General features: G+C 39.0%; 1 protein-coding gene and 1 long non-coding RNA gene across 5 annotated transcripts in view; one reads left to right on the top strand and one right to left on the bottom strand.

Annotated features, from left to right (window-relative positions):
• LOC128248691 (uncharacterized) overlaps positions 1–12,134 on the bottom strand; it is a 143,282-nt gene that overhangs the window by 47,906 nt on the left and 83,242 nt on the right. The window lies entirely within an intron of this gene.
• LOC106873983 (putative uncharacterized protein DDB_G0282133) overlaps positions 1–12,134 on the top strand; it is a 60,768-nt gene that overhangs the window by 42,713 nt on the left and 5,921 nt on the right. Inside the window, exons 1-2 of one of the 4 annotated variants that reach the window (XM_014921530.2) lie at positions 1,721–2,722; positions 4,219–6,251. In XM_014921530.2, coding sequence (XP_014777016.1) covers positions 4,718–6,251 — 1,534 coding nt within the window. In that variant the 5' untranslated portion in view covers positions 1,721–2,722; positions 4,219–4,717. Of the gene's footprint in view, positions 1–1,720; positions 2,723–2,759; positions 2,897–3,746; positions 4,011–4,218; positions 6,252–12,134 lie in introns of those variants that run through there. The other 3 variants (XM_014921532.2, XM_014921531.2, XM_014921529.2) reach the window with 3 other exon arrangements.

Genomic DNA, 12,134 nt, shown 5'->3' with positions numbered 1-12,134 from the left:
GACATAGGTGCAGGAGTGGCTGTGTGGTAAGTAGCTTGCTTAACAACCACATGGTTCCGGGTTCATTCCCACTGCGTGTCTTCTACTATAGCCTCGGGCCGACCAAAGCCTTGTGAGTGGATTTGGTAGACGGAAACTGAAAGAAGCCCGTCATATATATGTGTGTGTATATGTTTGTGTGTCTGTGTTTGTCCCAACTTCGCTTGACAAACGATGCTGGTGTGTTTACGTCTCCGTAACTTAGCGGTTCGGCAAAGGAGATCGATAGAATAAGTACTAGGCTTACAAAGAATAAGTCCTGGGGTCGATTTGCTCGACTAAAAGGTGGTGCTCCAGCATGGCCGCAGTCAAATGAATGAAACAAGTAAAAGAATGCACAGCGCACCGTTTGAGAGGCAGACTTAAGCGTGTGACCTAGTTGAGATCTGACCTTAACTCGCTGCTATTAATTAGCCTCTGTCCAGAACTTCGAACAGAGCTGGCCTCGTTTCAAATCGCTTTCGATTTCCTTACCTCCTTCCATTAACGTCTTCTCTGAATGATTTAACTGTCGCGTCTCTTCGCTTTCTTTTTACATCGGCAACGGGTTAGAAATTTATAGAACAAATTGAGATGTGTCTGTCATTGGTGCCTTTCTCAAGGCCATTTGCGTTAGCAACGTAGTAATGAAGTGAATTTAGCTTGGTATCAAAACTGCGTAGCATAGGCAATCAACTTCATGAGAATTAAACCAACTAATGAACATCGAACGTTGACATAATACCAGACAATTATAGGGGTGGAAGAGAGATTTATTACATTCACAAAGGCATTAATTAGTAAGATAATCGAAATGAACTGGCTTCAACCGGGAATCGAAACTCGATTGTGATCTCAGCTCACCGGAGGTTTAACTTCTACTCTGAGTAATGATTATTATAGACATGAAACGTGAGAGTTTTAAAAAGAATAGAACGTTGAACTTTCATATTATATTGTAAAAGAATAAGCGACGCTAGTTAAAATGTTTCCAGCTGGTATCTATCGAACAGGGAGTGACTTCTGATGAGATGCATAACGAAACATTTATTTATAAGAAATAGTCAAAAGTGAAGGTGTGATGTTCATGCATTTCCAGATGAGGGGAGCATTCATTCATTCACGAAGTAGAAACTGGAGCTCAAGGGTGAACACACGTTGAAACTCGTTACAACTTGGGTTTGTGATTATTCTTACGACTAAACCTCTTTGTTTACTACATCAATGCAGTCTCGCTTTTTTTTTTATTGGTTTAAATAAAGGAAAAAATATATATATTGAACAAAACCCTTTAAATTTGTGTGTGTGTGCGTGTTGTAATAAAGTAATAAACAGTTAATGAACACAAGTTTTTGTACTGGAATAAACTGCTAACATATTTCGCAAGTTTAAACCAAGGACGTTTTAAACCGAGAGAAAAATGAGCGGAAGAGAGAATTAGTAAAACGCCAAAAAATAGAGGAAGATAATGTGTGTGTGTTCAAAAGAATTAACAGACCGCAAATATAGAGCGAAATATACATTCGAGTTAGGTTAATAAAATACACAGAAATCTGGAATAAAAGAAGAGGGCATAACAGATACACGTACGTATAAAGCTACACATATATATACATACATAGTTATATTTCTCTCGTTTTAATATAGAGATATGTATGTGTACACTGCGAGAGGTATAAAGATTAATTATAATATATATATGTATATATATATGTATGTATATATATATATATATATAATAAAGTGAGCGGTAAATCAAGAGAGAGTGAATGAACGAGAGAGAGGGAGGATGGATAAGAACGAATTATTTAGTAAACGGTAGGAAAGTGGGAGTCTGAAAGTGGTATACAGCGGCGGTTCACAGTTTTGCCAGTCTCTCTTTTATACACTAACTCACTGCTTCTATTATACATATACACTTGTGATAGGCAGAGATAACCAGCCATCTTGCTGCTGATCAGAGCCGTCTAGTTGATCGAGGGTTTGTTTCTGAGCCTAAATATAGAACTACTGTAACAGCGAACTAACTCATTTCACTCACCTGCTGCCATTACTTGCTTTATACATTTTATATTCGTTTTTAATTTTTCTCTGTTGGTTTTGCTGTGGCGTTTTAATTTTACCCCCTCTGTTGTCTAGTCATTGTTTTAACCGAAGACTCACTTTGAAATTAATTGACATTCATCTGATCGCACCTACACTTGTACATATGTGAGCAGTCAACGAAGCCAAGGATACTATTTTATATATATATATATATATACATATATATATATATATGATACACAGCAAGATAAAAATATATATATATATGTATACATTAATCTTGTATACTAACATATTTCTGTGACCCCAACAAAGAAAGAAAAGCAAATGCGAACCAAATGAAGAAATTCGAAAGAAGGAATTATATACCTCTACGTTTGAAATGCATTTCACATCATGTTACGAAATACAAAAGAAAAGAAAAAAAGATTATTAACTTCTTCGTTACAAAATATGCTAACTATTAATTAGTAATATTAATTATAGACATATCTGTAACAGCAACAACACAAAGATCCTTTAACCGATCAGGATGAATTAATAATTAACACAAACGTGGAAACATTCATTCATATATATATATATATATATATATATATATATATATAGTAGAAGAAATCAACCGAAGACTGGAAACCTCATTAAAGCTAAACCACATGTATGTATCATTTCTTTTTGCGGATTATATTTGAACTGATTAAACAGAGAACACGTTAACCCGAGTGATTATATGTATATATACACATATATATAATCTGGTTCGCTCATTTATACAAAACAGCCGTATTAAACGACGCTGTAGGAAGAAGTATCAAGCGAAAAAACGATCAAGGTATCAGGAATTTTTCAGATTTAATTTTGGACGAGTGAAAATAAGATTATATATATGTATGTATATGTATATATACATGCACGTGCGATGGGAAATATGACATTGCCACGACGACGACGACGACGACGATAGACTGGATTTAAACGAATGTTTTTTGTCTTTGAAAAAAAATATATAAAGGAAACCGTTAGCATTTCTCACCTTGAAATATGTTAAAAATATGTAGAAGAACAACAATTATAATTTCATATGTGTTATCATTAATAGTGTTGATGTAATTTGTATATAAATCTGCATGTATGTTGGCTGTGTGTATGACTGTATGTGTTTAATGTGCAGAGAAATATTCCGATTGAAACCTAGAGGTCCGATCTAGTTTCAGCTCATGCCTCTTTCTTTGACACACACTTCTAAAGTTTCAGTAGCCATATTCACACATCTGGTTTAAAGAGGAAGAGATATAGAGGTTTAATATGAGAGAGGGAGAGAGAGTTGTTATCATGCTCGAAAGAGGGGGGGTACAACTGGTTTAACAAGAAATAGAGAGAGAGAAGTCGCGGGAGAGACGGAGAAGGTTAATGCATGTGGGGTAGATAGAAACACAGAGAACTGGTGTATCTAAGACAGGCACTCTTTGTGAGAAAGGGGGAGGGGTTAGAGATAAAGAGATTACGTGTCTGTAAAAGAATGAGAGAGATAAAACGATTTAGGTTTTTTTTTGTGAGAAATAGAGAAATAAACAGACAAGACATTATTATGTCTGAGAGAAAGATGAGAGAGAGAGAGACTGGAGGAAAGAGAGAATGAAAAAAAAAAGGGTAGAAGTTTGAGTAGGTGATGTAAAGCTAGCTCATATTCTTTGTTCGCTAAATCCTCGTCTCTCAGCAGTTATTTCAGCTCTGTCGTTCTCTAACATTATTTCCCATCTCGACATATTATCCAACCTTCACCCACTCACTTCCATTTAAGTTATGTCTACTACAAACATCTGTGATGCTTCATAATCATCATCATTATCATGGTCATTATGATCATCATCACCATCGACATCATGTATCACAACATCAACAATAATCGTAATATAATCCGGGCCAACAATAGTTCTTACAGCATGGTTTGATATTTTAAAATTCTGATCGATAATTATTATAGTCATACTCCTTCATTGTAATTTTATTTGTTGTTTAAATGCGACGTCAACATAAGTTCAAACCATTTAATTTTCTTCTCTCAATCCTAACCTAGTTAAACCTTACTTAACATTTGTCGCTAGTATGTATTAATTCTAATCTATTTTTTTAATCGTTTTTATATTTTGATAGATAAACTCTGCTGTTAAATCCTTTTAATGAACACCAGCTGTCGAAGATCTCTTCCGAAGTGTCAAATACAGGAAAATCCTGGGTCAAAAAAAAAGGAAAAACCACGAAAGATTCGTCAGCCTTTGTAACCTAAATCAGCCACCAGCACGATAGTCAAACCATAATCAGTGTCGATATTTTCTTATCGACATCAGTGTCTCAACTTTTTCTGCCATTGCGCAGCTAACATTTTAAAACAAGGATCCTGGCCTCGGAATCCGCCAAAATTGCTCCGACAAGTATTAAATCCGCCCCGCGGTCCTCGGAGGCGTCACGCCGGAGGAGCAGCGTGGGCACCGCAGAGGATGACTCGGATACCGACAGATCTGAGTCAAAGAAAGCTCTAACCGACCCGTTGACGGCAACCCTGGATTCGCCCACCAGTCAAAGTGCAAAAACGTCCAGGACGGCCTCCACAACGGCGAAGAGCAAAGCATCAAAGACAGAGAAGCGGGTGCGAATGTCCTCGAGGCGTTCCGCCAACTTCACTCACCACGAGAAAGAAATTCTTCTATCATTGATGCAAACATATCGACATATTGTCGAAGACAAGCGGACAGATGGCATCATGGTGAAAGAGAAAAATGCCGCCTGGATCGAATTGACCAATAAGTATAATGCACAGAACGAAGTATGGACTCGATCGGTTAAACAACTTAGGCAATGCTGGAAAAACTTGAAAAGCAGAGCCCGAATTGATCTCATGCGAGTGAACTTGCAAACGACTACTTCCGATTCGGACCCTAATTCAGTGCGACTAAATTTGGTTCCGCTTAATAACGTTTCTAAACCCACCGACAACTCAAATCATAGCAGTAACAATATCAACAACACAACTGTGAGCATCATCAATAGTAACAACACTAGCAACAACATTAACAGTGCAAATAATACTACTAATCCCCCCAACATTATCCTCAGCAGTATTCTAAACAACAACAACAACAGTAACACTATTAAGTCAGGTTCGGTTCCGAGCTACGGTAGCCAACTCCAAGCTCTGTCGTCAACTACTGGTTCCAACAGTGTAGTTGGCCTGTCGCCCTCATTACTCCGCGGTGGTAGTCTAAGTAACAGACCCAACTCCAAGACTAGCGGCAGCAAGAAGCGGAAGAAGAAGAAAGTGGTACTGGACGATGTGAGTAGCAGGAACTTCGCTACTAACGACAACAACAGCAACAGCAACAGCAGCAGTCGCAGGCAACAGAGGTTACTGACGGTTTCTTCTGCCACTATCGGCGTGGAAAGAGACGATGTAGATGACGAAGACGATGCCGATGACGACGATGAAGAGGACGATACTGTTGCTGTTTTAGCTGCTGTGAACGACGATGACAGCAACACAATCGGGGCACGGCGGAGGCGACGTCGCCGCCTCCACCCCACCAGTAAATCTACGTCCATCAGCGACGGCGCTCTGGTCGATGTGGCCGACGAAAACGAGGAGTTTGATGAAGACGAAGACGAAGAGGATGAAGACGAGGAAGACGACGTAGAAGGCGACGAGGTCGACGACGACGACGATGACGACATCGACGATAGTGGAACCGTTGACGATGATATCTACAATGATGAAGATGTGCGAAGGAGCAGTCGGCATCATCGTTCGGGTGTGGCTGTCGACAGTTTCCATGTGGAGCAAAACAGCGACCCCAGCAGTCAGCCAGGGCCCGGACAGGACGTTGATCCGCTCTATTCAGTGGAGAACCTGGCTGTTGTTTCGGTATCGGGCAGCGCCGACCGCATACACTTCCAGCACCATGCCAACTCGCCGACATCCGATCTCCAGAACCAAACCGACGGCAACCTGCTGCATTCACATCACCCCCACCATCAATCACAGCATCACCAACAGCAACATCAACCACCACATCTTCATAGTCAAGTTAACAACTACCACCATTCCAACAGACTATCAGCGGATTCTATAACGCGATTAGAAGATGATTTTTCTTCTACAGAGCCTGATATCAAAGTATTCGATTCCATCCGAGGTAAAATGCACTTTTCCTTCCTTCATTCATTCATTCACACACATTTACTATATCTAATTGTAATTCTTTTCTCTTCCTTAGTTGCAGACACCTTTTATTTTCTTTCGCAGCGGCACCGTCTCTCTTCCTATTATTAGCTCACACCTACCCTCTCCGTCTTGTATATTTTCCACGTATTAATTAAAAGAAAAAAATTTTTTTATTGAATTTTAGTTTCTTTGTGTCGTAGTCACCCAGTCTTTTACTTCGTCAGCTGTTCTCTGATGGAGCTTCGTGTGTCGTGGGTATGGCTTAAGAGAGCAATTTTTGCTAAGCAGAATGGTTTTGCTTTCGGCTCCCCTCTGGGAATGATGTTATCTCGTCTCCATCCATCGTTAGAATTTCACGGGGCCCCTTTTTGGATCTCCAGACCCTAGAACAATGTAGCAGCTGAAGCCTTCCCCGACCCAGGTCCTGGCTTGTATATCACCCCTAATGGAAAGCGTTCCAGTCGTAACCATCCCGTCTTTGTTGCTTTTGCAGCTATTATATGTCTATGTTGCAACATCCATTCTCCTATTGCTTTTTTAAGATGTTAGAGAGTGATTTAGGTAGATTTAACTGTTATTTCTAGCAGATTGAGTGACTCTGTAGAAGTTATTACTTCAGTGGTTTCATTCTGTTGCCGTCATTCTATAACAGCTAACGTAATTGATAATGAAATCCCTACAATTGTTAATTATGACTGATAATATTGTCGGTTTTTTTCTTGATGTGATGTAAATATTGTGTTGTTTCACTGTCGTAATAGCTTAGAAATTCAGTTTCTGACAATGTCGTTATAGCTTCTAACTAGTTTACGGTGGAAATTCTGAGGTTGTAGTTATCTCCCTTAGTAATTATGGTCGCACCTTGCCTCGCAGTAATTGATTTTGGCTTGAATGAAAAGTTAATATTCTTACTTAAATTTGTTGTTTTAGTATTTAGTCGATAAAATGCAAGCCCCCCTTTTTGTTGTATTGATTTCGTTTTGTACTTTTCCCACGATTTTTCGGGGGTAAGTCAGCCTGCAAAAAAACGGACAGGACGATTCATCGCTATTGTAAAGTCTACTCGGGTCAAGAATAACCTTGGGTTAAATAAACAGATCTAACCAACCCTCATAAATCTTTTATTTGTTTCAGTCATTGGACTGCGGCCATGCTGGGGCACCACTATGAAGTGTTTAGTCAAACAAACTGACCCCGGTACTTTTTCAGCCTGGTGTTTATTTTATGGGTCTCTTTTGCCGAACCTCGTAAACTTATGAGGACGTATACAAACCGATGTTTGGGGACAAACACACACACACACACAGGTATCCATCCACCTACTCACCCACATGATGGACTTCTTCCACTTTACGTCTACCAAATCCATTCACAAGGTTTTGGTCGGCCCGGGGGTTATAAAAACACTTGCCCAAAATACTGCGCTGTGGGACCGAACCAAAAACCATGTAGTTGGGAAGCAAACTTCGGTAAATTTTCAGATTAACACACGCACGATTTTCACTAGGGTGTTAGGGTGGGAATTCCATCCCTAATGCTAACCCTAACCCTAATCCCCTAGTGAAATTGTGCGGGTGTTTATCTGAAAATTTATCCAAACTTCTTGCCCCGCAGCCGCGCCAGGCTAACAATGAAATATATATATATATATTTTAAAAAAGCAACCAAACTCAACAAAAGCAGAAAACAACAAAAAATGTTATATTGTCTAATTACAATATGTTCGTTTAAATTTATGCGTGAAATGATTGATTTCTCAGCATAATCGTAAGCTACATCTTCGAAATCATACCAGCGTAAAATTTAATTACAAACTTTGCATTATTAATAAAGTTAAGAGGAAATAAATTCGGACCGAGGTGGAAACATCAGACTAGTGATGGTGATGGTGATGGTGATGATACCCAACCATACGTACGCAACTGTTCATATCCTACATATTTTACTGAAGATAAGTTATTTAGTGATAATAATGCCAGATAATTTTTTGAAAAATGTTTATAGTCAAATCGAAGTTAAATTGTTTTTTGCTCGACATATATTAAGGATTTTATTACTCCGTTTGAAATTTATTTAAGTGATCTCGTAAAAATATTGAAATGTTTCAAAACATCGTTTTAACTAAGTTTTAAACATCGATCATTGTAAATGTTTAATTTGTTTATTTTAAAATTTTAAATTGTGTTAGAGACATTTAATGAACATTGAAAAGTTCAAAAGTAGCTTTAGTTTTATTTCTAACATAATCGAAAGAAATAGTTTTAATTATCTTTATTTAAATCATTACAGTATGTTTGGCATAAAATTTACGGTAAATTAAAAAAAACAAAACCGTCGTATTCGGCAGTCAAAATCAAATATACTACAGGGCTGTCCATTAGAGGTCACTTTCGATCGGGCATTTTAAAGCTGTTAATTTTTAAACTTTTATTTCCTAAAAAATAATTCTTTTTGATTTTAACTTCGATAGAATACAAGGCTTTTGTAGATGTCAGCTGTTTACATCATAAAAATGAAAGTTGTTCCGAGTTGATTAAAAGGATTTTTCGGATGTAGCCTCTACGTACATTGCTAGAAATAGCAGCCTGGTTCTCCTAAACTCATCCAAGCATATTAAAAATGCTAAAAAATAACACAGATAACGTAGTCTATAAAAATATGAGACAAAGCTGGAATGTTCATGAGTGTGTTTGATCAGAGCTGAGTTGAAGTCAATTAAAAAGTTTGGTATAATTGGTTGTTTCAAGATGTAGCCAGCATGTTTTGGGAAAGAAGGATGGTTCCATTGCAGGCTTTGTGAGAATGTTTGAGAGGGTATCTGGTACAACTATGAGGCTGAGGTTCTATTTTTTACAGAAAAGGGTAGGTTGTTTGTGAAGAGTCAACTGGGACTGAGCCAAACTACAATCAAAGACTTTCCAGTCACCATTTCTTTATGCAAAAATTCCAACCTTTTTTTACTCTTGGGAAAGTCTTAAAATACATCCCATATCTTAGTGAACCCTTACAAAGAAAATAATTTTGTTTTTTTATAACTCATTTTATTTCTCTTTCATAAGGTTAAATTAAGTGATGAAACAAAATTTAAAAGTTTTGCCAGTGTGAAAACCATCAAGACAAAGAATGTTTAAGAAATTTTATCTTAACTAATATCTTTAGACCAAATTCCCCTAGGATCTCCTTACTAACTATAGATGCCAGGATTTTGAACATGGCATGTGTGTATAATTAGCTTTTCATCATCATCACCATTTGGTGTCTGTTTTCCATGCTGGCATGGGTTGGACAGTTTGATAGGAGCTAGTGAGCCAGAAGACTGCACCAAGTTCTACTGTCTGCTTTGGCATAGTTTCTACAGCTGGATGCCCTACCCAATGCCAACCACGTTACAGAGCGTACTGGGTGCTTTTTATGTGGCACCAGCATTGAGTGCTTTTTATATGGTGCTGGCATGGGTGCTTTTTTCATGTGGTAATGCAACAATGCATTAACATTTGATTTGTGTTTCTATCACTATTCCCTATAGAGCTCTATGGTTCTGGGAAACTTTGATGAGATAATAAAGTTTCATTTGAAGGTGATTTGGTGTTTGTTTCTAGCAGGTTGAGTGACTAACTAAAGGCTCTATCATTGGTTCATAAAATGTCAACTCCTTCCAAGTTACTCCCATCCTTACATAATGTAGGGTAGCTATGGATCTCTTCTATAACAACAGACTTGTACTTCTTCCACTATCATACTTTAACCTTTCAACACCTGGCCTGAGGCCGTCTTCCCTTCTCACTCCCAACCCCCACTTTTCCCTTTTTCTCGTTCTTTTCTTGTTTTGCAAGTTACTTAACAACCTCACAAGTGCTAGTGGCACCAAAAAAAAAAAAAAAAAGAAAAGAAAAAGACACTCAGTCCACACTGTAAAATGGTTGATGCTAGGAAGAGCATCCAGTCATAGAAATCACGCCAAAGTTGACATTGAAATTCAATGTGGCCCTGTGGCTTGGGTCCTGGCAAATCATCCAGGCCATGCCAACATGGGAAGCAAACGTTTAATGATGATGTAGGCTGATTTTATTCTTTAATGGAAACCTCAGATACTAATGAACTTCACCCTGCCTCAAAGCACTGCATGAGGCATCCCATTTTCTGAGTCTCTTTTACCAAACCACAGGTTACGGAGACAAACCAAGCAACACTAGTTGTCAGACGGTGGGTGGGGACAAAATGAATGCAAAGACACACACCCACACATGACTGGTTTTCGCACAGTTTCCATCTACCAAATTTCACTCATGTGGCATTGGTTGACCTGGGGCTACAGTTGAAGAAGCTTACCTAAAGTGTCATGCAGCAGGACTTGATCCTGATACAATGTGGTTGCATGGTGAGCTTCTCAACCAGACTAACATGTGTGCCTAATTCCGCCACATGTTACCTGCACTTCAGGGCCTGTCACTGCTTTTACTGTGTGGCACCTTTGGCAAGCGTCTTTCACTATAGACCTGGGCTGACCAAAGCCTTGTAAGTGGATTTGGTTGATGGAAACTGAAAGAAGCCCGTTATATATACGTACATGCACACGTGTGTGTTTGTGCATGCCTTTGTCTTGACCTCAAGTGATGGCTGTGAGCAAGCATCACCATCGGACATGTGATGTTTTTGTTTCCAGCCTTCTATGGCAAACGCGTCTGATTGTGGAGAAATATTATTTTGCATGGAAGGAGGTGACGGTTGGCGACAGGTAGGGCATGCAGCCATTGGAATTCTGCCTCAACAAATTCTGTCTTATCCATACTAGTATGGAAAAAAGTATGTTGAAATGATGATGATGATGATGTCCAAAGGATCCTTCAGTTTCCATATCTTCTTTCTGTAGATTACCCTCATGTGTCTGAGTGTGTCTTGGTCTTATCTTGATGTCTCTAATCTGATCTATGTTGAGCAGTACATTCTTCACTGGGTAAGAATTTAGTGAGTATGACATCTGTCTGACTTGCTTCTTCACCCATGTAGCAGTGGAACATGTAGCTGGTTGGCTTGCTGAAGTTATTGTTGCCAATGGTCGGGTCGTATGCGTCACAGAACTTTCCAGAGCCTCGATCCTCTTGAACCTGTGCATCATATCTATAACCTCCATGTTTATTGCATTGGTGAGTTGGCAGAACCGTTAGCACACTGGATGGAGTGCTTAGCAGTATTTCGCCTGTTGCTATGTTCTGAGTTCAAATTCCGACAAGGTCGACTTTGCCTTTTCATCCTTACGGGGTTGATAAATTAAGTACCAGTGAAACACTGGGGTTGACTAGTTCCCACCCCACAAATTTGAAGCCTTGTGCCTGCAGTAGAAAGGATTATTATTATTATTATCATTGCCTTTGCACAGCTTCTAATGCTGGAGATGTATTACGGTGTCAGCTGTTCACTACCAGTGAACTAAGGTAACACCTCTTATTTTTCGAGCACTTTCCGGAGTATTCGAGCGGTTCCAAGCAGTGCTGTTTTCTGCAAGTGCTCCACCCTTATTGCAGCTCCTATTTGTTCCATGTACTTCTCAAGATTTTTGCTCAGTTCCCAGGACTCCGACAATTATTGGTACTACTGCTACCTTTTTCATCGACGACAACTGCTTAACTTCTCAAGCTAACCAGTTATATCTCTCAACTTTTCTTTCTTCCTTATCGCATACCCTGTTGTCAACTGGGTATGCTATATCTATGATCCAGCATAGCTTGGTTTCTTTCTCAATTAAGACTATGTCTGGCTTCCTATTCTCTATCTCATGGTTGCACTGAATCGTAGAATCCCACAGGATCTTTGCATTTTTATTTTTGAAGATGCCTTCAGGTTTGTGGTCATACCA

This window comes from Octopus bimaculoides, chromosome 9 (assembly GCF_001194135.2).
Source record: "Octopus bimaculoides isolate UCB-OBI-ISO-001 chromosome 9, ASM119413v2, whole genome shotgun sequence".
NCBI lineage: Eukaryota > Metazoa > Mollusca > Cephalopoda > Octopoda > Octopodidae > Octopus > Octopus bimaculoides.
The sequence above is the reverse complement of the archived record's forward strand: the minus strand, read 5'-3'. Positions and strand labels throughout refer to the sequence as shown.